This window comes from Mixophyes fleayi, chromosome 2, assembly GCF_038048845.1.
Source record: "Mixophyes fleayi isolate aMixFle1 chromosome 2, aMixFle1.hap1, whole genome shotgun sequence".
Lineage (NCBI taxonomy): Eukaryota > Metazoa > Chordata > Amphibia > Anura > Limnodynastidae > Mixophyes > Mixophyes fleayi.
In genome coordinates, this window is record NC_134403.1 from 45,827,597 (window position 1) to 45,854,055 (window position 26,459).

The window sequence follows — 26,459 nt, forward strand, 5'->3', positions numbered from 1 at the left end:
CAGCTAGGAATCTTAAGGTGAGTAATTTTCAAGAAATACAGGGACACACATACACTGATATATACATTAGGCGCACACACACTGGGCACACTTACACTGGGCACACATATACTGGTACACATATACTGGTACATACACTGGGACAGGCATCCTGGGCACGCATACACTGGGACAGGCATCCTGGGCACGCATACACTTGTACAGACACACTAGGCACGCATACACTTGTACAGACACACTGGGCACGCATACACTTGTACAGACACACTGGGCACACTTACACTGGTACACACACTGGCCACACATACACAGGTACAGACACTTGGCACATTGACACTGGGCACAGATACACTGGTACAGACACTTGGCACGATGACACTGGGCACACATACAAAAGTACAGACACTTGGCACGCTGACACTGGGCACACATACACTGGTAAACACACTAGGCACGCATACACTTGTACAGACACACTGGGCACACTAACACTGGTACACACACTGGGCACACATACACAGGTACAGACACTTGGCACACTGACACTGGGCACAGATACACTGGTATGGACACTTAGCACGCTGACACTGGGCACAGATACACTGGTACACACACTAGGCACACATACAAAGGGACAGACACTTGGCACGCTGACACTGGGCACAGATACACTGGTACACACACTAGGCACACATACACTGGTACACACACTAGGCACACATACAAAGGGACAGACACTTGGCACGCTTACACTGGTACACACACTAGGCACACATACAAAAGTACAGACACTTGGCACGCTGACACTGGGCACACATACACTGGTACACACACTAGGCACGCATACACTTGTACAGACACACTGGGCACACTAACACTGGTACACACACTGGGCACACATACACAGGTACAGACACTTGGCACACTGACACTGGGCACAGATACACAGGTATGGACACTTGGCACGCTGACACTGGGCACACATACACTGGTACACACACTAGGCACACATACACTGGTACACACACTAGGCACACTGACACTGGTACACACACTAGGCACACATACACTGGTACACACACTAGGCACACTGACACTGGTACACACACTAGGCACACATACACTGGTACACACACTAGGCACACATACAAAGGGACAGACACTTGAGACGCTGACACTGGGCACAGATACACTGGTACACACACTAGGCACACATACACTGGTACACACACTAGGCACACATACAAAGGGACAGACACTTGGCACGCTTACACTGGTACACACACTAGGCACACATACACTGGTACAGACACCCTCGGCACACATACACTGGTACACACACTAGGCACACATACAAAGGGACAGACACTTGGCACGCTGACACTTGGCACGCTTACACTGGTACACACATTAGGCACACATACACTGGTACACACATTAGGCACACATACACTGGTACACACACTAGGCACACATACACTGGTACACACATTAGGCACACATACACTGGTACACACACTAGGCACACATACAAAGGGACAGACACTTGGCACGCTGACACTGGGCACAGATACACTGGTACACACACTAGGCACACATACACTGGTACAGACACCCTCGGCACACATACACTGGAACCAGACGTTGACCATCTCATTAGCCAAAAGCAGGCCCATAGTTCCCATTGAAATACTGGTAAATTTGTTGATTTAACTTTACTTCATTTTAAATATTGTATTTGTTCCCGTTTTGTTTCTTCACTTCAAAATAAGATATATGCAGTGTGCATAGGAATTTGTTCATAGTTTTTGTTTTTACTATAGTCCGGCCCTTCAACGGTCTGAGGGACAGTGAACTGGCCCCCTGTTTAAAAAGTTTGAGGACCCCTGCTTTAGACCATACTGGCAACGATTTGTTACAAACTACAGCCAATCCCGAGATATTTTATCTAGATTTATCTGATGACCTGGGTTTCACAGTGTAATCCCCATCCAACTACACTAATTGGACCCTATATGATTCGTCCTGGGTCTGACTCAGAGTCAATGTGAACATACGCAAATGCGGCTATTGAGACCTGCGTCTTTTTGCCACCTACGGGTCCTTATGTCTGAAGAGGAGTGATGGGGGAGGGAAGGGCTGTTCTGACGTAGGTCATGTACAGTAAGGACATGTTTGAGCTGTTGTGTACAGATTCAGACTGGGTAGTCGTAGAAATGGCTGGAAAAGCGTTTTTATTTGCGGGCGTCTGGGACAGGTATAAGTAGCGGATGATGATGATGATGATGATGATGAACACCCGAACTAACAAACCGCTTGTAATCAGTGGTGCAGATGCTTATTGAGACTTTAATAGTCGCTCAGTTATGGATTATGATTGCGTTTTGGCAAAGATAAAAATAATTATTTTTTCTTTCCATCACGCTTGTCAGGAAGGCGTTCCTGCTGTATTAGGTTATTCAAGTTTAAATGATACTTCATAGCAACTGCATTTGTAACATATATAGGGCAGCACGGTGGCTAAGCGGTTAGCACTTCTGCCTTACAGCACTGGTGTCATGAGTTCAATTCCCGACCATGGCCTTATCTGTGAGGAGTTTGTATGTTCTCCCCGTGTTTGCGTGGGTTTCCTCCAGGTGCTCCGATTTCCTCCCAAACATACTGGGAGGTTACTTGGCTGTTAACAAATTGACCTTAGTCTATATGTCTATCTATGTGTTGGTCTGTGTGTATTTTAGGGAATTTAGACTGTAAGCTCCAATGGGGCAGGGACTGATGTGAGTGAGTTCTCTGTGGCGCTATATAAATAAATGGTGATGATGATATAACTTAAAAGGATTCTGTACATATTCACAAGTTGGACAGAAGTGTCTGAGGGGTGTCTATTGTGGAGCGGACACATCTTCTACCAGGGGAGGCTGGCAAATGTTAGTCCGAGGTGGCTGGGGTAGCAGCCTATTTGGAATATTTTAAAGAGAGAAAAATGTAGGTGGCCCAGTGACACAGCCCAAGGTAGCCCACTATGGGACCGGCCCAGGGAGAAGATGCCCCTCTGCCCCCCAGCCCAACCTGCCCCAGTCTGCTACTCATGAGACCTGGACTCATCTTCCAATACGTCGTACATACTATACATTTACATGCAACTTTATCAGTCTCAAGTTACCCTTATGCTTGCATTCCACTGTGCCCCAAATGTCTGCCTGGGCATGTGGCAAAACTGGAGACAGTTTGGTGTTTATACAACAACTCCACCAATGTATATACTGTACTGTCACAAACATTTGGTTTCTGCTTCAGAGAGACTGTAAACTTCAACAATAGACTTTCAAGGGCTTCTATATGTGTTGTTACTTCTTAACCAAGCCCTATGACCTTTGGTTTTTATGAAGGGGAAACTGTAAAGAATATAACTGGCACTTTGCTGCTCTGGAAAAGCTGACATCCGAGTCTGGTAGTTATATTGTTGTATTCATAAGTAATCAGTAATCCTTCATATCAAATCCTTACATTCAGTACATTGTTGAGAATTTGTTTCCTTTACAAAAATGATGGTCCAGCGTTAATGACAGAAGCCACAGAATTGTTTAGGTGTGCGAAGGCTGTTTAATGATTTTCTGTATTGGATGACTGTATAAAAGAAAAGCAGTGATTAATGCTGCATACTTTGATGTCTAGTCTGTAGGTGATGTGAATCATTATCTGGAAGAGGTGGATCAAACTATCGCATTGCAGTTTATGATTTATAATAATGATAAGTAGCATATACAATATTTCTGTTATTTACATCAAGCGTGTCGTGTAATGGGCGTTATCAAAATCATATAGACCAGGGGTGAGCATCCTGAGCTCTGACTGTAGTGGGCGGTAAATAATCCCTGGACGCTGCATGTTCATAAGTAATTATAGCAAACCTGGTCGCACAACTGCTCTGTGATGTCTCCTATCCAGCAATGTGAACCTGTGTATTCTATCTGATTCACTTCCATTATAAGCAATATACTTCCATTACTTCCAGTGAGGCTGGTGCTCCGTTCTGCTGTGGCCTCAGCAAGATTTTTGTGCAGGAGATTCCCTGGAGGGAAACCTGTTGGTACACGATACTCTGTGTAATATTTGGATGCAACAAATATTTTTTTCTGATGCACCTGTGAATAAATTGTTTAGAAAATATTGCCCTAGAGAGGATAGCGCTCACTTCTTTGACAAAATAATCTTATTATTCTTTTTATTTACCTGATAACCATTCTTTGAAAGCTAACGCATGTATAAACTTTGTTTTATGTAGAAGTCTGTTTGACACCATAATGTTCTTGTATCAGTGTGACAGAAGTCTCACATCACTACTCTGTGCTGCTGGGGGACCCTTCTCCTTCCACTATCTAACTCTGAGTCTCACATCACTACTCTGTACTGTTGGGGGACCCTTCTCCTTCCACTATCTAACTCTGAGTCTCACATCACTACTCTGTGTTGTTGGGGGATCCTTCTCCTTCCACTATCTAACTCTGAGTCTCACATCACTACTCTGTACTGTTGGGGGACCCTTCTCCTTCCACTATCTAACTCTGAGTCTCACATCACTACTCTGTGTTGTTGGGGGATCCTTCTCCTTCCACTGTCTAACTCTGAGTCTCACATCACTACTCTGTACTGTTGGGGGACCCTTCTCCTTCCACTATCTAACTCTGAGTCTCACATCACTACTCTGTACTGTTGGGGGACCCTTCTCCTTCCACTATCTAACTCTGAGTCTCACATCACTACTCTGTGCTGTTGGGGGATCCTTCTCCTTCCACTATCTAACTCTGAGTCTCACATCACTACTCTGTGCTGTTGGGGGATCCTTCTCCTTCCACTATCTAACTCTGAGTCTCACATCACTACTCTGTGCTGCTGGGGGACCCTTCTCCTTCCACTGTCTAACTCTGAGTCTCGCATCACTACTCTGTGCTGCTTGGGGATCCTTCTCCTTCCACTATCTAACTCTGAGTCTCACATCACTACTCTGTGCTGCTGGGGGATCCTTCTCCTTCCACTATCTAACTCTGAGTCTCACATCACTACTCTGTGCTGCTGGGGGATCCTTCTCCTTCCACTATCTAACTCTGAGTCTCACATCACTACTCTGTGCTGTTGGGGGATCCTTCTCCTTCCACTATCTAACTCTGAGTCTCACATCACTACTCTGTGCTGCTGGGGGACCCTTCTCCTTCCACTATCTAACTCTGAGTCTCACATCACTACTCTGTGCTGCTGGGGGATCCTTCTCCTTCCACTATCTAACTCTGAGTCTCACATCACTACTCTGTGCTGCTGGGGGATCCTTCTCCTTCCACTATCTAACTCTGAGTCTCACATCACTACTCTGTGTTGTTGGGGGATCCTTCTCCTTCCACTATCTAACTCTGAGTCTCACATCACTACTCTGTGCTGTTGGGGGACCCTTCTCCTTCCACTATCTAACTCTGAGTCTCACATCACTACTCTGTGCTGTTGTGGGATCCTTCTCCTTCCACTATCTAACTCTGAGTCTCACATCACTACTCTGTGCTGTTGGGGGACCCTTCTCCTTCCACTATCTAACTCTAAGTCTGTGGCTTCCTGCTCTCTTCCAATCCTCTCTTCACATCATGACATTGCCCCCGTCACATGATGTCCACACCCACAAGTACACATTGGGGGAGATTCAATTGCTTGCTATGTGGCATGCGGCAAGCACAGCGATGTCCGGCTGCACACATTGCCAGCCATTAGGGTAGGAATCTCTGCTCATTTCTCTGCACACCTCTATGAGGTGCGAGAAAAAAAATGAGCAGAGATTCCATTCATTACATTGGCGCGATGTACCTACGTGGACGTTTCAGAGACACCTGGCACTGAATTGAATTAACCCTAACAATTACACATGGGAACAGGTCACCGATTTATGGGCAGCACGGTGGCTTAGTGGCTAGCACTTCTGCCTCACAGCACTGGGGTAATGAGTTTGATTCCTGACCACGGCCTTATCTATGTGGAGTTTGTATGTTCTCCCTGTGTTTGCGTGGGTTTCCTCCGGGTGCTCCAGTTTCCTCCCACACTCCAAAAACATACTGGTAGGTTAATTGGCTGCTATCAAATTGACCCTAGTCTGTCTGTCTCTCTGTCTCTCTGTCTGTGTGTATATTTAAGGTAATTTAGACTGTAAGCTCCAATGGGGCAGGGACTGATGTGAGTGAGTTCTCTGTACAGCGCTGTGATGATGATGATGATCTCCTGCTGCTGTGAGTCTGTCAGCATTCCTTTGATCTGATTGGCTACAAGTTGTTTTGTCCCCACATACTTCAAAACTGAATTTCATTTCATTATGTGAATTACTTCATGCCATTGGAAGCTGGTTCTATTTTTGTCTTAACATTTTTGGTGGGAACCATGAAACCAGATTTTGAACTTATTATGCTATTTGTTCACTATTGGCCTCCTGCACTTATTATACTGACTTGCGCAATGTTTGACCAAAGACGTGAGCAGCAGTGATCAGGGTTGACAAGCCTTCAAAATATCTTTTCAAAAGTTTCCCAATTTGTTCTGCACATGAAGTTCAGATCCCCATTATATGGATAACAAATGATGCAAATGAACACATTATTCATCTCTATGTACAAACTGGAGTAGCACAGTGTGTTCTGCAGATGGTGGGTGGTAATCGGTAATCATGTGGAAATGGGTTTTAAACAAAGATATCTGTCCACATAGTATCCAGGCTTAAGGTGCCCGTGTAGAGGGCAATCTGGGCAATCTGTTGGATCAGCGTCAGATTGGACCATAGACGTTTGGACAAGTCTGCAAGATCCAGGCTTTTAGTCAACAGGGCACCATTAAAGCAGTGGGTTGATGACCACAAACACTGTCAGATGCCGTCATTGTCCGACCGCATTTAATGATGGGTCCAGGTCAGGGATTTACTGCTAGTTAGGGCTAAAATAACCTGATTACCCATCAGAATTGCTGCATGTATGGGCAGCTTTAATAATGGATTTAAGAAATACCAGCTTAAGAAATGAGACCGGCCTGGCCAACCTGTGGCTCTACAGGTGTTGTGAAATTACAAGTCCTGGCATAACTTGCCAGCTTTCAGGTGTCTATTAGCAAAGCATGCTGGGGCTTGTAGTTTCACAACACCTAGAGTTCCACAGGCCTGATATCAATGAAAGGCACAATGTAACCCTGGGAACAAATAAGCAATTGTTGAAGGTCAAAGGAACTAACTCGAAAATGTTTCAACTGATTTATTTGAGTGTTTCCACCTTATTGACTATGTAACAAGAAATGTAACAGATTTACATTAGAAACTACTTGTTATGTATCCTAAATAAGTACTTTTAAATAACTTTTTATTTGAACCAGAAATAAAAGATTTGTAATTCGATGCGACTAAATAAAAAATATTGGCTTTATACAATAAATATTTAAGCAAACGGACTGTCAATAGCTTTGCTCAACTCTAAGTACTAAAAACATTTTAATCAAGATGTATCCATTATAATTGCAGTGTAATATATATTAGTGACTTTCGGTGAGTAGAGGGACAATGTTGGCTTTTGTTCGTACAGCAAGTTATAAAGAGGCATCATACCATTATAAACGTATTTCCATGGCAAAAAAATCTTCTAGTTAAAGGGGCTTTCTGCTTTTAGATAACTTTAATTTATTGGCTTGTTCAAACCCTCTTGCCACTTGCACTAAATAGATTACTTTATCTTACTGACTTTCGTACATGTTTTCAGGCATGTCTTCACACAATCAGGCAGAATCATTTCCTGGTGTCCTGTTGTTTTCAGCGCAGAGTTTGCAGTAGAGCTGTGCTGTATCCCCAGGTTAATGAAAATGAAGATCCATACCTGACTATACATTACATAGTCAAAAAGACATAAGAAACAGAAAGCTATGTATTTAGTAGAAGCTACATGTGCGCTTACACAAATAAATAAAAGTCATGTGAAAGTGGAAACTCTAATGCTAAATCCTCTTCTGGACCTGTTATATACTCCTATAATGCAGCCCTGCAGCTCAGATTCAAAGTTATGTATTTGACATGATTTATTTGGTTATAAAGTAGTTCTTTTCAGTTACATTGGAAGAATGGGAAATTAACATACACTGTTTATAAGTGAGTACAGACACATAAGAATATAAAGTCCAGCAAGGGATCAGAATTTTGTTCACATGAGATATACATCCCCTTATCATAACAGAAGGCAAAACCGTTTTCTGTATCCCGAGATAATGGGATGTGAAGATACAAGCCTGATGTGGGGACCAGAACTGAACGTTATGTAATCTACCCTCTTATCTCTTCTTACATCCTCCTGTGGGTTGGTTAGGGACATTATAGATGAAGCAGGACACTGCATAACCTGCACAGGGAGCATTCAGGTGAAGAATTGCAGCTGCCTTTATTACGTATGTAACCCTTTAACATTAAAGAGGAACATTCCATACGCAGAGCGGGTTTACACGTCCAGGTCCGATCACACCTGCTCATCGGTGATGCATGTGGTCTAGCTCATCGCACTCTCATTCCTAATCTCTGCAGTAAAAGTCTATCATATGCATTGGAGGCGATTGTAGGGATTATTTGTGATAGGTCACTTTGTGTTCCAGGCGCAAAAAATAGTTGCTAGACGCATGTCTCTGTGTGGGATATCCCTGATCTAGTGAAACAAGTCATCTAATTTTGCTAACATGAGGAGAACATACCGTAAAGCGCTACGGAATTTGCTGATGCTGTATAAATAAATGATGATGATGACGATCCCAGTGGAGATCGCTCACTGGGTCACAATCAAACTGGAGGCCCTAGGGCTGTGTGGCCTCAATGTTTACTCCTGTGCCACTCATATTTATATAGTGGGTTCTTACATATATATTAGGGGCACAGTAATGAGGGTAACTCGGGGGACAAGGGTCCTGATGGGAGCTCTAATTGGGGTTTGTATGTTCTCCCCCTGCTTATATGTGTTTCCTCTCACACTGATAGGCTAATTGGCTTCTGACGAAATTAAGCCTGGTCTGTGTTTGTGGCCGGGAATATATAAGCTCCACTGTGGCAGGGACTGATGTCCGTGATTAAATATTCTCTGTACCACGCTGCATAATATGTAGGCGCTATATAACAACTGTTAATAAATGTAGACACCATGCATTTAAGCATGAACTCTGCCTATAAATAAGGTATATTTTTATTGGAGGGTATGAAATACATACATTATGTGATCACACCGCTCAGCTGCGCTGTCTGATGTCCTGGACCACTCCGTGGTCAGTGTTAGTGACACCAGCAATATGGGGGAGTCCGTGTTTCATGCTTATTAACCCTTCCAGTGCCAGGAGCTATGTTGTGCACATGTGATTTGCAGCACTGGTGGAAAACTGTATTTTATGGGAGAAAATTTAATTTTAATTTAAATTATTAATTCCCCAAATTATATTCCAAGTCACTGGAGTTGTTACTGGCTCGGGCACTGTTTAAACAAACTAATATCCTTGTTTTGTAACCACAAGCTGCTCCAAGGCGAAGCTGTATGTAACTGGGGACAGCTTTTATCATGCAATATAAATTGTGCAAAATTAGCATTTATTCAGCATAAAGTGTCAGTTCTGTATGACTTAGGAAAACATAGGTACCTCCGTGTTTGAGAGATGTTTTTTGCTCATGGATGTTGCATACGATGCCATATTTTTACTGTAAAGAGAATTGATGTTTCACTGGCTGTAGTTGGTTATCTTCAAAGTGAGTGTATTACAATATATGGGCACACCCATGCAGTCACTGCACGGAGATGTAGCAGAACCTCAGCGACTTGCCTGTGCTAGCATTAATGTTTAAAATTATAGCATTCGGCCACCTTCTACAAGCACATAAAGCTTCTATATAACAAGTCACTGTTTTGTTGTCTGTTAAGGGTTTGAATTTAACCAGGAGATACTGTAGTGTGTGACTAATATAATCTACTGCTGATTAACGGCTAAAACTGCCACCTTCACAATTATTATTATCAGTTATTTTATATAGCGCCACTAATTCTGCAGCGCTGTACAGAGAACTCATTCACATCAGTCCCTGCCCCATTGGAGCTTACAGTCTAAATTCCCTAATATACACACACAGACACAAACTCATGACCCCAGTGCTCTGAGGCAGAAGTGCTAACCACTAGGCCACTGTGCTGCCACAATACTAACCTTTGTGCCCACTCAGCTTCATCCTCCTTGTCTCCGCCCCTCACCTCTAGAACACAAGCTCTAACGAGCATGGCCCTCTCTCCTCGTGTTTTATTTTCTGTAATTTTGCGGACTCTAATTATGTAAATTGTAATGTTTGTAGTTATGTCATTTTTTTGCTTTTGTATATATGTAAGTTTGTTGTTTGTTCAAACCCCTATATACGCAACTGCAGACCCCTTGTGGTGCTTTATAACTAAATGATGATGATAATCATTATCTTTTCTGTAGCTCTTTACAATAGGAACAAACACACTAATATAACAATACTATGTAATACAGACAGACAGAGGCCCTGCTCACAAGCCTACAATCTGTGGTCTCCTGCACCATCAGAATCTATGCAGCAGTTGTCTCTTCAACATTTGTGTATTCCTTATTATAAGTACAGAACCTGTGTTGGATGGGAGTACAAGGCCAATTAGGAAATCTAGCAAAAGGGGCCTCTGCTCATTGTAAAATAAGTTTATAATAATAAATTATAGGTGGAACAAACTATACCGTAGGTCCAGACACAACATACTATAGAGATGATTGTGGACTCTTCCTATGCCTTCTTCATGTACGATATGCCAGAGTGACTACTGAAATTTGGGTCTGAAATGGTGAATCACTGTTAATTTTATTGTCTATTCTGAGTCTGTACTGAACTAAATAGTCTCACAGAGATCAGTGAGATAATACATTGAGTTAGGATAGCACTTCCACAAGGTCACTTTACTTACTTGAATGTGGACTTGTGGTTGGGAAGACGCTACAGAAAATTGAAAGTCCTGATCAGCAGCCGATTCATGTGCACACACTATATATGTTTTACAAGATTAACCTTCAGATCTGTGCTCTTCATCTGTCATAACCATCGGCTGAAAAGATGGTGACTCTGTAAACTCTATGGAGATCTGCCTACACTGCTGGTGGTGAGTGTGTACACATTTCACAATTGGAACAACATCGTTCCATCCTTGAACAAGAGTTTTAGTCCATTTATAACAACAAATGAAACGATATGATGAGCTTTGGAGCGATAATCATTCAGTGTTGGAGCCTACACACTAGTGCGATATCGGGTTGGTTATCATGTGATTGGCATGATAATCAGCTGATAAACCTGTAGTGTATACCCAGCCTAACTGTGGACCAATCCTCAGACATGCTCTATCACTAATACTCCTAGCAACCGTAATATATGTCCAAAACGAACCTGTGCCGTACTAGCGTTGCCTAGAGCCTCATTATGGATAAGTGACCTATTGTTACACTCCCACCTGTGTCACCTAGTCGGCATCATCAGACTTATGTGTCAGCTTTGTCCCCTAATATAAGGAGATCCTCACATCTGCAGACATCCTCCTGGCTGCAGGAGTGTCCTCTCTCCGAGCTGTGTCTCTGACATCACAAAACATCTGGTCCAACAGGTTTCTCTCCCCTGTGTCTACTGAATGTCTAATTATTCTAATAAACACGCAGCATTGAGAGGAAGGTTTTCTCTGTGCACGGTCGCTTGATTTCTCCTGATCATTCTTTTCCAGCAAACTTAAGAGTTCGAAGCGAGACGTGCAATGGCTGCATGTGTTGTCTGGAGAGTGGTTCGAAGAGATCCAGAAAAAGAAATTTAAGGATGACACGGACGTAAGGAGCCTGGTGAGGCCACCCCTGACCCATCATCTCAAGAAGAAAACCCCTAAAGGCGGTGAGTTAGAACAACTTACAGTGGGAGGAGGGGGGTTTTCTGTAAACAATGAAGACATTCCCTTTCACTTACTATGGCAGCAGTAAAAATACCAGTGTGATGATTGACACCGCTATTGAAAGGTTCTCATATCTCACCAAAAGGGAAACGACTGTGGGATTAACCCTAGGCTAAATATTTAAGAAGTGTTGTTTGGCTACTTTCTGCTTTCAGCAGTCATTGAAAACCACAAAAGTTTCCCGATTGGCCGTAGAATTTATCCTCCAAAGTTGGGATCTGGGAAAGTCTGGGGGGTATATATACTAAACTGCAGGATTGAAAAAGTGGAGATGTTGCCTATAGCAACCAATCAGATTCTAGTTTTCATTTATGTAGTGCATTCTACAAAATGACAGCTAGTATCTGATTGGTTGCTATAGGCAACATCTCCACTTTTTCAAACCCGCAGTTTAGTAAATCTAGCCCTGGATGTTTCTAGTTGATGTATATGCCAAGCTTTAATGCTATATTAGATAGAACTATAAAAGAGCAAATGATTTTTAGAGAAGTATTGCACTATATTGTCCTTTCTACAAAATATATTCCAGGTTATTTTAAATTGTAGAGTGTGATGGACGTCTAGACTTTTAAATGCTGGGTATCGTTTGTGAATGGGAGGGCTGGCAATGTAGGCACTTGCCCGCTGGGGCCACTTCTATTTTTACATATGGCAGGGCTGGCAGTACAGTGGACAAGACTTCTTCAGGCTGTGTTAGGGCATCCAGCAAGGCACAGCCACCAGTTAGAGAATCTGTATGTCTGTGTAGCCCAGACCTGTCCAACCTGTGGCCCTCCAGGTGTTGTGAAACTACAAGCCCCAGCATGCTTTGCCGGTAGACAACCAGCTGATAGCTGGAAAGGCATGCTGGGACTTGTAGTTTCACAACACCTAGAGGGCCACAGGTTGGATATGCCTGGTGTAGCCTATAAAAGCAGACACAGAACTGATTTCCCAACAGAAGTTCTATCTATTTGGCAGGAGACTGCACTTTGTGACTTAACATGAGAAGTTTGTACTTGAAGCAGTGCCAAGAGTTGCCAACTCTCGTCTCTGAGGATTTAACCGTTGTGTTGATCAGTTAACCAAAGCCACTGAATGCTGGGGACAGTAGGTGTAACCCATGGGTCCTAAAGCAAAAGTAATTTGCATTTGCTATTTATTTTAGTACAACACAAAAAGAAACACTATGGGGTAGACTCAGTTGCCTTCCGCACATTGCCAGCCACTACGGTAAAGAATCTCTGCACAATTTTCCTCGCATCTTTATGTGGTGCAAGAAAAAATGAGCAGAGATTTCGGCCTCAATATCGGCACAATGTGTTTTAGTGGACTGTACGCGTTAAATTTAATCTTCCCCTATATATCATTCACAGATGTCACTAAACACAGTGACAGGATGTAAAAATATACATGTTGTCATTTTCAACACTGCCGAGTATTGTGCCAAAGTATTAAAACAATCAAAATGAAGAATTTGAGTGTATTAAATTATTATTTTTATTTTCGGACTAGAAAAAAAATATTTTCTCCCTTATTAGACGCCAATTTACATTTCTACAATTTTAAAGGTGCTATACAGGTAATCTGAAACTTCTGTTCTGTGTTTTCCAGTTCTAGAATCTTTCGTACAGGCACAGTACAGTACCTGTCAGTACATAGTGCCTGTCAGTACATAGTGCCTGTCAGTACATAGTACATGTCAGTACATAGTACATGTCAGTACATAGTGCCTGTCAGTACATAGTACCTGTCAGTACATAGTGCCTGTCAGTACATAGTGCCTGTCAGTACATAGTGCCTAGACACGCTATACAAAAGGTTAAAGTCTGCAGTCTGAATGTCTTCCCCCGAGGCGGTTACATACTGTGTAGTTTAAGATAGCACAGCCAAGGCACATCATGTGTTTAAATCTGTGATTGTTATTTAGTTCTTACTTGTTGATTTATAGGCAGTATATTATCTAAACTTTAATATAATCACAGTTGTTTTTAGACTCAGCCTGGGGTTGTGGGGGTAGTCTCATAATGTTTGTAAATGGCAATTATCATAAATATAGGTTTGTTTGTTTAAACTAAACAATATTAATCAGATACTTAAATTCATTTTCTAGATAAAAGCGATTTGCTGTGGATCACTGGGAATGTTGCACTTAAATGTTTGTAAATGAGCCATTATGTAAGTAACTCTTACTTCCCTGCATTACCATCCACAGCATAGCTCAATATAGGTAGAGGACTGTGACATTTCAGATCAGAATCTATCTAAAGCTGGGTACACACTACAGAATTTTCCACCAACTTTTTATGCCGATCGATTTTACATTCGATCGATGGTCCGATCGCTCGGTCCATGGACTGCATACACACTAGCCTTGTTAAGACGATAAATTTAAGAGCGGACGTCCCTTTAGTGACTTTTACAGCCATGTTGTCGTGAGCAATGATTGCAATTTCGTACACACTGAAGCAACATTTGCGGGGTATGTAATGATATACCAAAGACATTAGCATAAACAAAACACAAGCCTGTGATGTGTGGATACCGCACCACGTGGGACTGGTACATGCATCACAAATTTACATACACACGCCCCCCCCCCAGGTCGAGGAAGTATCGGAGGATTATCGTGGATCGGTCGGAAGTTTATACACACTACACAACGGAAACGAGATTGGAACGAAAATATTTAACGGTACAACCAACCAAATGATGCGACAATCGTCCATTTGGGCAGACTTTCGACCATCGTGTCACTACACACACTGACCCGACTTTTGAACGAGCGGTCGTATGTCGGCTGGTTGAGGCGATTATTGAACGAAAACCGTGTAGTGTGTACCCAGCTTTAGACCTCATACCCACAGGTATTTAATTTGCTTATAAAAATGAAACTTCAAATGGCAAATAAACTATATGTCAAACTCAAATATAGCCCCAGCGCTCCCAAACTTAGGTAACATTGCGAGTGGGTGTTGGGTGGTTGTGTTTAAGACCTGATACTAACAGGTATCCAGTACAAACTTGATACTAGTGGGTTTGAGGCTTTAAAGCAGTAGTTGGCAGCAAGCCCCCAGCCCTGAGAGACTGCTCCTGACTGGCTACCTGGCTATTAAGTAAGGAGGCTTACCGGAGATGAACTCATTTGGCCTTGTGAGCTTTAAGAGATGAAGCGTTGGTAGCTGACAGCCCATGATGCTGGCACTTGTAGTGCCACAAGTGCATACACTACATTTATACAGTATTAGCCTGGTACACACTGACCAGAGGTACCACGAAGGGCCCAGTGCTGCTCGGCTTTCTAGGTGCATGTGCCCAATTGTTTGTTCACCCCCCTAGAGGTCCTAACGCTGAGTAACACTGGCTGGGCTCATATATAACGTAGGGTAAAACCGATTTCCCATCCTGTTTTATCTGCCAATTTGTCCACACGCTGCCTCAATCCTGTGGGGTGGAATCGTCAGGGTTCAGCACAACCAATGAGCTGAATCCGGTTGTGGAAGGTTTGAAGCCAGATCTGGGGTCCTGCAGCGACCGCACCTAGAACTGTCTGATTATTGCTCTGCTGCTTCCTGAACTCAGTGCACTCAGACTAGGTCAGGACTTTGTCTTTGGGGTCCATCACCACCAACAAGCTCAGTTCGGCTCCAGGAGAAAGATCTCTGGGGAGAACTCAAAGGAGGCAGCAAGCCTTCCAGGGTCGCTGGAACCGTCTCATTGTACCCTGCCCTGGTCCCCATACTGGGCTTGAGGAGGCAGCGAGCCTTCCAGGGTCCCTGGAACCGTCTCATTGTACCCTGCCCTGGTCCCCATACTGGGCTTGAGGAGGCAGCGAGCCTTCCAGGGTCGCTGGAACCGTCTCATTGTACCCTGCCCTGGTCCCCATACTGGGCTGGAGGAGGCAGCGAGCCTTCCAGGGTCATGGGAACCGTCTCATTGTACCCTGCCCTGGTCCCCATACTGGGCTTGAGGAGGCAGCGAGCCTTCCAGGGTCCCTGGAACCGTCTCATTGTACCCTGCCCTGGTCCCCATACTCTGGGCTGGAGGAGGCAGCGAGCCTTCCAGGGTCACTGGAACCGTCTCATTGTGCCCTGCCCTGGTCCCCATACTCTGGGCTGGAGGAGGCAGCGAGCCTTCCAGGGTCCCTGGAACCGTCTCATTGTACCCTGCCCTGGTCCCCATACTCTGGGCTGGAGGAGGCAGCGAGCCTTCCAGGGTCCCTGGAACCGTCTCATTGTACCCTGCCCTGGTCCCCATACTGGGCTTGAAGAGGCAGCGAGCCTTCCAGGGTCGCTGGAACCGTCTCATTGTACCCTGCCCTGGTCCCCATACTGGGCTGGAGGAGGCAGCGAGCCTTCCAGGGTCAAGGGAACCGTCTCAATGTACCCTGCCCTGGTCCTCATACTGGGCTTGAGGAGGCAGCGAGCCTTCCAGGGTCCCTGGAACCGTCTCATTGTACCCTGCCCTGGTCCCCATACTCTGGGCTGGAGGAGGCAGCGAGCCTTCCAGGGTCACTGGAACCGTCTCATTGTGCCCTGCCCTGGTCCCCATACTCTGGGCTGGAGGAGGCAGCGAGCCTTCCAGGGTCCCTGGAACCGTCTCATTGTACCCTGCCCTGGTCCCCATACTCTGGGCTGGAGGAGGCAGCGAGCCTTCCAGGGTCCCTGGAACCGTCTCATTGTACCCTGCCCTGGTCCCCATACTCTGGGCTGGAGGAGGCAGCGAGCCTTCCAGGGTCCCTGGAACCGTCTCATTGTACCCTGCCCTAGTCCCCATACTCTGGGCTGGAGGAGGCAGCGAGCCTTCCAGGGTCACTGGAACCGTCTCATTGTGCCCTGCCCTGGTCCCCATACTGGGCTTGAGGAGGCAGCGAGCCTTCCAGGGTCACTGGAACCGTCTCATTGTGCCCTGCCCTGGTCCCCATACTCTGGGCTTGAGGAGGCAGCGAGCCTTCCAGGGTCACTGGAACCGTCTCATTGTACCCTGCCCTGGTCCCCATACTGGGCTTGAGGAGGCAGCGAGCCTTCCAGGGTCACTGGAACCGTCTCATTGTACCCTGCCCTGGTCCCCATACTGGGCTTGAGGAGGCAGCGAGCCTTCCAGGGTCACTGGAACCGTCTCATTGTACCCTGCCCTGGTCCCCATACTCTGGGCTGGAGGAGGCAGTCAGAGACCTCCTGGACCTACCACCTCCCCCAACTGGGCACCAGGCAACTGCTCTTTTATTTTATTTTTATTTTATTTATATACATTTCATATAGTTACATTTTCAAACATACATTGTACATTATACGTGTATCCGATACCCCAGTAATGGGCTCTTAGAGTGGTGGGCTGCAATTTTTGGTTCATTAGGAGAACTAGCAATAGGCCCCCTGTCTGCAGGACATTTCTGTTATTTTTCCTTTATTTGCCTTATATTCCTTTTCTTTTACAATGTGCGACCACATAACATTGTACCTCTGTGTCTGGCATTAAAAATAATTGAACTAAACAACTACAACAAGTCTTCTGTGGTCTAATAAATATGTGCGATAATTGAGTGTTTTTTTACAGTCTGACCATATTAGTGACAAATATACTTTTTGATCACACTCCATCCCCAGATGTCAAGAACGACTGAGCGTTTTTTGTTGTTGTTTTTTTTTCTCTCTAATGTGTAATAAATGTGAATTGTGCGTTGTTGTCTCTGGGTAATTTACAAGCTGTTCTAACTATAGCCAGGACTTTGTACTTTGATCGCATTCATTATCATTTTATGATAAATATTGTTCTGCATGGTGCACACACCAGCATCGACTCGCTCTACATATGTGACTGTTCATTACCGTGGAAGGAAGCCACACTATCGCATTTGGGGTACGGACACTATAGAGGATACACACTTTATCTGATTGTGAGGGGGGGGGGGGCATATTTTTAATTAGGTGTGAGGACACATGCCCCAAAAGCTTTTCTTAGCCAGAGGGTCCACACTTCTGCAGCACCACCCTGTGATTATATGTACCTTGTATATGGATATATGGTAAGCATACCCTGCTGTGTGTTTTCAGAGCCTGAATCCTCTAGAATGACAACATCTAGAAGCTTTCAGTCCCAAAAGTCCTCCAGCTCTGGACCTTCTTTCCTCAGATTTCGCTCTCCATTCTCTTCATTGTTCTCCTTCAGGAAATCTTCAAAGCAAAATACAAAGCCCTCGCCTCAGCTGGAGAGGTAAACTCTGTCTTTATTTCTGTTAAAGGTAACACAGTTCTCATTATCAAACCTGTCCTGCTCTCTGCCATGTAATGATCTTTTTATCTCACCTTTGGCTATTGTGCTGTTGTTTATACTATGTGCTTGGATTGCTTATCTGGCTGTCTATTTTATTATAGAAAGGTGCCAACAAATATTGTTTCCTACTTTTTAAGAGCACACATGCATGACAAGCACATCAAAGCTGCAAGAGAATGGGTCTAATTAGTAGCTTAAATACTATTACTGTAATGCAGGAGAACACCTACTAAGAGAAAACAAGATAGATTTTCTTTTTCTGACCTAGCCAGACTTGAATGAAGATTTTGTTATAAATTGCACACTTGCTTATTACCACGTTGTCTTTTCCAGTTACGCAGTTGAAGTTTTAAGGTGCCTAAGGCTAAAGGCCCCCATACACAGGTAGAACTGAGCAGCCACGTCTGACCAAATTAGAAGGACTTCTACAAGTGCCAGCATATCCATGGCTGTCAGAGTGAGCCGGCACTGTAGAACTACAAGTACCAGTATGCCCTGACATCCAGTGCCCACTGGGAGCTGTTGTACACCTGTTAAAGAATACAATAAAACACACGGGGGGATTCAAAAGAACAGCGCGGGTTGCGTGCAATTACAGTTCGTACGGCAATTTCTGCACGTTATTACCTTTACTACCATAATTTCAACGCTGACTTTTGCTTGCAGCTCCCTGAGCCACAAGCAGAAATCTGCGTTGAAATTACCCTACTAACTGTAATGGTGCGTTCCCCTCGCACAATGTTTGAAAAAAGTCCTTTATTAAAAATCAAAACTCCCCCACATACTCTTGTTAATCACTTTGTTGCTCACCTATATTCTGGTATGGGGGCTCTTGTTTCTTCCAGCTTAGCAATTCATTGGGAAAATGACCGCTTCCTGTTGCCTTCTAATCAGTACACAGCGGCTTCGCTCTGATTGGTCAGCGTGTGAGACATCTGCTCTGTATTGGTTAGTAGTGATAGGACACCATATGGTAATAGTAATGTTCATTTATAAATGTGTAAATGTTCTAGTTCCTTAATAAATGTGTAAATGAACTATCTACTAGAGCTCTTGGGAATAAGGACCACTGGAAGACAATGGGATATATTAGCAGTTATGGAAAGTGCTCAGATTTATTGGTGGATAATAAACATGAACTGTAAAACAAGTCACTGGTTTATCAGAGAGGGTCACATGCCGTGTAATTGTATATTATATCTTGACAAACAGAATTGTCTGTAATCTACATCCTGGTTGAATTATGAGTGAGTTGAGTGATGCAATTACTCTCCAGGTTAGGAACGCAAGGTCCTCTTTGGTAGTAGCAGTGGGGTGTAGCTCAATCAATAAAAAGCAATTTGGGATGTTTGGAACAAAACAATTTAGAAATCAGTTTGACAATCAGTGACTTCCACTTGATAAAAACTGCCTGGTGATTCTCAGCAGACAAGTGAGAAATATGTGCACAGGTTGTGCCCTGCATCTACTGATCGTGTTGTGTGTTTCTGGTTCCTGCGTTGCTTGGTGATCACAAACAACCGCTCTGTGATCTGGCGCTTGACATCTCCCCACATGGCGAGCCATCCATACTGGAGCAAGTAAGAACCTGATCATTGATATGATTGACAGGTCCTATGAGTCACTGCCTTTCCCTCAAGAGCTTCTCAATTAAAAATAAAGTTCCTGAGTGCTGGAAGGCAGGGTAGGACACCCATCGAGAGCCATCGAAATCATGTCTGGGCTTTGGCTTCATTTCCTGACGATTATTCTGTGAAAGGAATTTGGGACAGTTTCTGGATTTGTAGAAGACTTTACCTACACACAGTGTGGTAGTGAGGTACAAACATTAACGTCTTCAGTTTGTGTCTTGCATGGGGGTGGTTGGGGGCTGTTATTACCAGTTAATAAATAAGAGAATGTTCATCAACATATGAATTTCAGTTAAAAAAGTTAAAATAAAAGAAATAAAAACAGCTTAAAATAGCAACACATCAGAAAAAATAAAAGTTGTAACAAAGCTGCCTATAACATTGGTAAAAGATTGCTTCAATAACGTTCAGTATTGCAAGGGATGCATATATATGGACATTACCCTGCTAACCCTGGTGCTGTGTAATTTGGGGACGGTGGGATTTACTGCTGCATCCTCCCTCTATTGTAATTGTTGAACTGGGTACTTTATTCTTGTCTTGTGTTTGTGTCGTAGTAACGGTAATATTGCGCGGGCCTCGTTATTCTCACGAGTAACGTGGCCGATTGAATTCCCCCTTGGAGTATCTAGTGGTGGGAATATCATTTTGGTCTTGTGCCACCTTATTTGTATAAGTTTGTTGACTGTTGATGGCCCCAGGAGGGGTAACTCCTAACTTTCAACTCCGGTCCTGGAATATAGCAGATCAATTGTCATCAATAGGGAGGTTAATGGCTGTAGCGGCTAGAAGTGGCTTTTAGACCATGCCTACGTTAGAGGTATCAAAAGAATGAAATGATTTGCTAATTTTTAATAATCACAAAAACTCAAAGCATTATCATTGTACATGTGATCAAAGAGTGTTATGCCATATATAACCCCAGGACCAGTATCTAGCACAGGGTATACATGTGGAAGCTGCATTGTATTATTGTAACAAACACCCTTAGAGGTAAATGTACCAAGCTGCGAGTTTACGTTGGGTTTAAAAAGTGTAGATGTTGCCTATAGCAACCAATCAGAATCTAGCTATCATTTTGTAGCATGTACTAAGTAAATGTATTATTAAATGATCGCGCGGTAGTGTGTTTAACACAAGTGTCGCCGTCGGAAGTCAGCCGCATGGAAGCTCCGCCCTAACAACGGAGGGGGCGGGGCTATATGCGGCAGGGCCTACCGGTGGTTAGTCCGGCTCACCGGCAGGCCAGTCCGAGGCTGGGGACACGTGCACAGTGAAACCTAGATTTTAGTTTTTAGTTTCACAAATAAATAAATAAAATAAATAAATAGTAAAAAAAATAGATTTAAAATATATTTTTTTAAAATGAATAAAAGCCATTGAACCATATTCAATAATAAAGCGTTTTTCCACAGATTTTCATCTGTTGGTGCCATTCTGTGATGGTGATAACAAGTATTATGGCGGCACATGTACCACTGCGATCCTTGATAAATAGGCTTCCCCATGTAAAGACACAGGAATGCTGGCACCGGCAAATCTTACCACTCGCAAGGTCTCCCGCTAGGGACAGCAGTACTATTGCCGGCAGTAACCCTTTGTTAGACTGGGCAAAGCGCAAAACAGCCTTGTCTATGTCTCTGGCGAAAAACACCTGTATTTCGCCTATAATATAGGAGGATGTATGAAAACTGCGGTTTTTCAAAACTTAATTGAAAATGCATCTTTTTGTAGTTTTCAAACCATGCAATTTATCAAAAACGCACATTAAATCGCAATTATTATTTTTGTTTTTGTTTTAAACCAGCAGATCAGAAACCGCAATTCCGTTTTTGTGATCTGGGATCAATACATGTGCTGGATGCATTGGATGTGCTGTCTATATTGACAATCGTTTGCAAATCCTGTGGGCGTAATAATAATAATAATGTCTATTTCTTCTCTGCAGATCTGGAATTTTCTCAGTCTCTAGTCAGACACCTCCAAGCACTGAAGTGAAGAGAAAGGTAGGCCAGACATTGACAGAACGGGAGAAGATATTTGACATTTTGGGCCTCAGACCTGTTCAGTTGTAAAAATATATTTGAAATGTATTATCTATATTACTATTCTGATAACAGTTGTTACATATATATTTGAATTTATATTCAATTTTATTGATGTGACCCTTTCATTTACATACACGTGTGCATATACTGCAGTCTGTTGTGTGTGGCTACAGAAGGAAAGTACTGGGAGGGCAGAACGTACTTACACCCAGATTCAGATAGAAACGTATCTTGAGATTGAATACGGTCAGAACAACGCACAAGCTCAATGCTTTTTTTTTTTTTTAAAACACAACTTACCTGCATGTTACATCCGGACTTGAATCAGGCCCTTTATGTGCAGCTGAGTGTCAGCTACTGCTCTCTGTTGTCACACATTTTCTGTGACTGGAAACTAAAAGAAGCTGTGATGTCCTTCAGTGGGGTTACTGACACCAAAGTCTGCTGTGAATGCTATATATAGCTATTTTATATAGACCAACTTCTATTCTAGTTGTCCTGGTCCTTTAGATGCACATTGTGTGTCAGTGGTGACGGCTGCTGATTTCATGTTCTACGGTTAATTATTGTTGTCATTCCACGACCTGCTTATTAATATGGTTGTACTGTATCTGAAGCTATTGATAAACCTTCTGTTACTATTTTCTATGGCAGTTTGAAATTTACAAGTCTACAAGTGTAAACCAGATCGCCAAATTATATGAATCCCAAGGAAACCGGACGAGAGAACATGAAACGGCCCCGTCCACTTCTCAGCTGGAGAGAGAAGTTTTCCAAGGTAAGAACTTCAGATCAGAGTGAGAAGTAATAACAGAGCATAAATGAGGAACTTACCCGTGTGATCAGAAGCCGCCTTTGAACCATACTTGCCTACCTTTGGCAAGTTGTATCCGGGAGAGGGGCGTGTCTAGAGAGCGGAGGGGGCAGAGCATGGTGAATTGCGTCATTTTGGTCCCGCAATTGCGGGATGCGGGACATTTGCCAGCTCTCCCGGGAGTCCGTGAGACCAACCCGAATTCCGGGAGTCTCCCGGACATTCCAGGAGAGTTGGCAAGTATGCTTTGAACCCGTGTGCCTCACACTAGCTGGAAGCATGAACTGTGCGCCATGTAAGGTGCTTTTCACACTATAATCTTTCTGCACCGGATTGACAGGCGCCTTGGATCACTACAATGTGCTACTGTCATATCCTGCTACTGCCACTATCAGACACTCTGTCTTGTATGCAGTCGTCTAACCACCAGAGCCTGATTTGCATATTATCGCTGCCCCAGGGCACTTTTTAATACCACGTCATTCTTCCCATCCCTCACTGTCTTAGCTGTCTGTGGTTCCAAAATGTATCTTATTTTTATAAAATAAATACATGGCTATCATTTAATTGAGACTAAGCTCAAGGTTAAATGTTGTAACTGTAAATTATATTTAGATAATATACAAAGTAAGAAAAACATTTAAAAAATGATGTGTAAAGTGAGAGTGACGCTCCTACACGACACTGCAGACTTATGGGGCCTTACCATGAATCCGGTGCTGCTCCCCACGTCGCATCTCTGCCCCTGACACCAGCACCCCTGTCCTCACTAACCCAATCACGCGAACAGACAGGTCGTTGCCTCCGACGAGATCAGCTGACTCCTCTCCTTAAATATGATGTGCTGCTGTGAGCATTTTGATCTGATTGGCTACAGGTTGTTTTATCCCCCAGTCACTTCAAATCAGAGTAGATTCATACGAATGAGTATGAGATAAAGAGAGATAATGAACAGGTGCTTTGACCCTACAAACATTTACGTTTGGTAAAGTTCTCAATACAAAGCGCAGACACCATAACCTGCTAACAATGTGATCTTTTATTTGAATGAGTTACTATTAGAACTGAAGTCAGCTGTTCACGTACTGACTGAGCATGAATCCAGTTCTCAGTGTTTGTACCCATCCAGCCTTGTTACTAGAATTGTTAAATATAGAGCAATATTATGATGGTGACTCATGCATTCCATTTTATCTAGATAATTCTAGGAGGGACGGCTGTCCCTTCACTAAAAGCAGAGTAACAGACTGTCACGGGCACTAGGAGTCTTTACCCAGGGATCACCAGGTGATAGGCTTACCAGAGCAGTATAGGTGGTAATATGGTACTCTGGTAGCAGGGTGATCACGGAACAGGAAATAGCAGATGATGAGATGCTCAGGAAAGTCTATGACTAGCAGCACTGGCAATATGGAGGTAGTAATACACGAGGAACTGTATGGACAAAGGACACGTGAAGGTAGTCAGTGGTCTGCGGTAGCAGGTTGTACCACTGCTATAGTGAGGAGGAATGTCCAACAGAAACGAGGAGGTGATGAGAGTCAGCGGTCTGCGGATAGCAAGTTGTACCGCTGTCTGAGTGAAGGAATGGAATCCAAGTGGAGGTATCCGGGGAGTCAGTGGTCTGCGTTAGCAAGTTGTACCACTGCTATGTGAGAGGATACTGGAACAGGTGAAACTGTAAACAGGAGTCAGTGGTCTGCCACTAGCAAGTTGTACTACTGAATATATATGTGAGGAGGTGCACGGGGAGAGACTGCAACACAATATATACACGGGCACCTTGACTTTGATCCACAGTAATATGCACAATATAAATGTATAAATGACTGAACAACACTGCCAATATAGAAAGTCTCTTGAAGTAATCCGGCATGAGATAACACAGTCAATGATGGCAATAGACTCAGCGGATAGTACACTCCAGAGGAGAACCAACACAGTCCAGCAAGGTATGCAATACACAGCACAGTCAATGGGAAGTATGCATACCGTGGTTCAGGAGAAGGCAGTCAGACAGGAGTGCAGAGATACCTGAAGGGCAGGAGGCCAGCAGGATACAAGTCCCTGGATGGGTGAAGCAGGAGTCTAGCAGGTGCAGCGCACAGGTAGGTAGACCAGCAGGGAACACAGGAAGGCGTGGAGAGCGGATCAGCAGTAGAGGGATGAGTAGCGCTGAGAAGTAACAGCAGCGGGTCTCTGCGGGAACACGGAGGTAACCAATAGCAACCAGCAGGTGCAGTAACGATGGGACACCGGAGCAGAGTTGAACTGGAACAGATGATCACGGAGAGTAGCGGGTAGCAATAGTGGCAGCAGACTCAAGGAAACACGGTAGAGTAGACAAGGACTGAAGACTGAAGCGCACAGAGGCAGCGGATAGGAATCAGCTAAACAGTCACGATGAAACACAGACGGGTTGCAGGTTGAAGACTGTAGTGCACGGAGGCAGCGGATAGGAATCAGCTAGCAGTCACGATGATGAAACACAGACGAGTTGCAGGTTGAAGACTGTAGTGCACGGAGGCAGCGGATAGGAATCAGCCAAACAGTCACGATGATGAAACACAGACGAGTTGCAGGTTGAAGCCTGTAGTGCACGGAGGCAGCGGATAGGAATCAGCTGGCAGTCACAATCATGAACAGGTGAGTGGATGTGGTTGAAGCCTGTAATGCACGGAGGCAGCGGATAGGCATCAGCTAACAGTCCCAATGATACATGGTAGAGTTGAAGTGATTAGAAGACTGTAGTGCACGGGGGCAGCGGATAGGAATCAGCTCACAGTCACGATGATACAGTAGATGGTAGAAGTGGTATGGGAACCACAGTAGCAGAAGTGGTTTGGAAACCACAGAGGTAGAAGTGGTTTGGAAACCACAGGAATCAGCAGGGCTGAATAAACAAGGAAACACAGGAACACCTTCAGAGACTCATGGGGAATGAGACTCCAAGATCAGGCAATGTGGTGATGACCACAGGTGCTTAATATAGGGAGGTTGCCTGATCTGCCAATTAAGTTAAAGGAACATACACTGGAGGTATAGAAAGGGCTGCGCATGCGCAGTCCCTCAGGATGGAGGACGGCCACGGTTCCTAAATGTCCGGGAAGAAGCACTCACAGTCCGGTGAGTGACAGTACCCCCCCTTTTAAAGGTGGGCACAGAACGCCTGGAACCGGGCTTGTCCGGATTTTTGGAATAAAACTTCTTCAGAAGGGCAGGAGCATTAAGATCTTCAGCTTTGATCCATGAACGCTCTTCAGGACCAAAGCCCTTCCAATGAACGAGGAAACGGAGGACTCCTCGCGAAATTTTTGCATCCAATACCTCAGTAATCTCGAAATCCTCCTCCTGATGAACTTGAACTGGCTGCGGTGCTGAGGAAGGAGTCGAGAAACGGTTGATGATGAGAGGTTTGAGCAAGGACACATGGAAGGCATTGGAGATCCGAAGATTCTTAGGAAGAAGAAGTTTAACACATACTGGATTGATAACTTGAATGATCCTATATGGACCAATAAAACGAGGGGCGAATTTCATAGATGGAACCTTCAAACGAATATTTTTGGTAGATAACCAGACACGATCTCCAATTTTTAGTGGTGGAATAGCCCGCCTCTTCTTATCTGCGAAAGACTTATATTTGTTAGATGTCTTCTTTAAACAGGTTTTGACCTGAGACCAGATATTTTTGAAGGTCTGA

General features: G+C 44.1%; 1 protein-coding gene across 1 annotated transcript in view; it reads left to right on the plus strand.

The window, feature by feature from the left end:
- Positions 1 to 26,459, plus strand: part of EXPH5 (exophilin 5) — an 80,784-nt gene that overhangs the window by 38,229 nt on the left and 16,096 nt on the right. The window contains exons 2-5 of the mRNA XM_075198897.1: positions 11,793 to 11,953; positions 18,044 to 18,203; positions 21,843 to 21,900; positions 22,597 to 22,720. Coding sequence (XP_075054998.1) covers positions 11,793 to 11,953; positions 18,044 to 18,203; positions 21,843 to 21,900; positions 22,597 to 22,720 — 503 coding nt within the window. The remainder of the gene's footprint in view (positions 1 to 11,792; positions 11,954 to 18,043; positions 18,204 to 21,842; positions 21,901 to 22,596; positions 22,721 to 26,459) is intronic.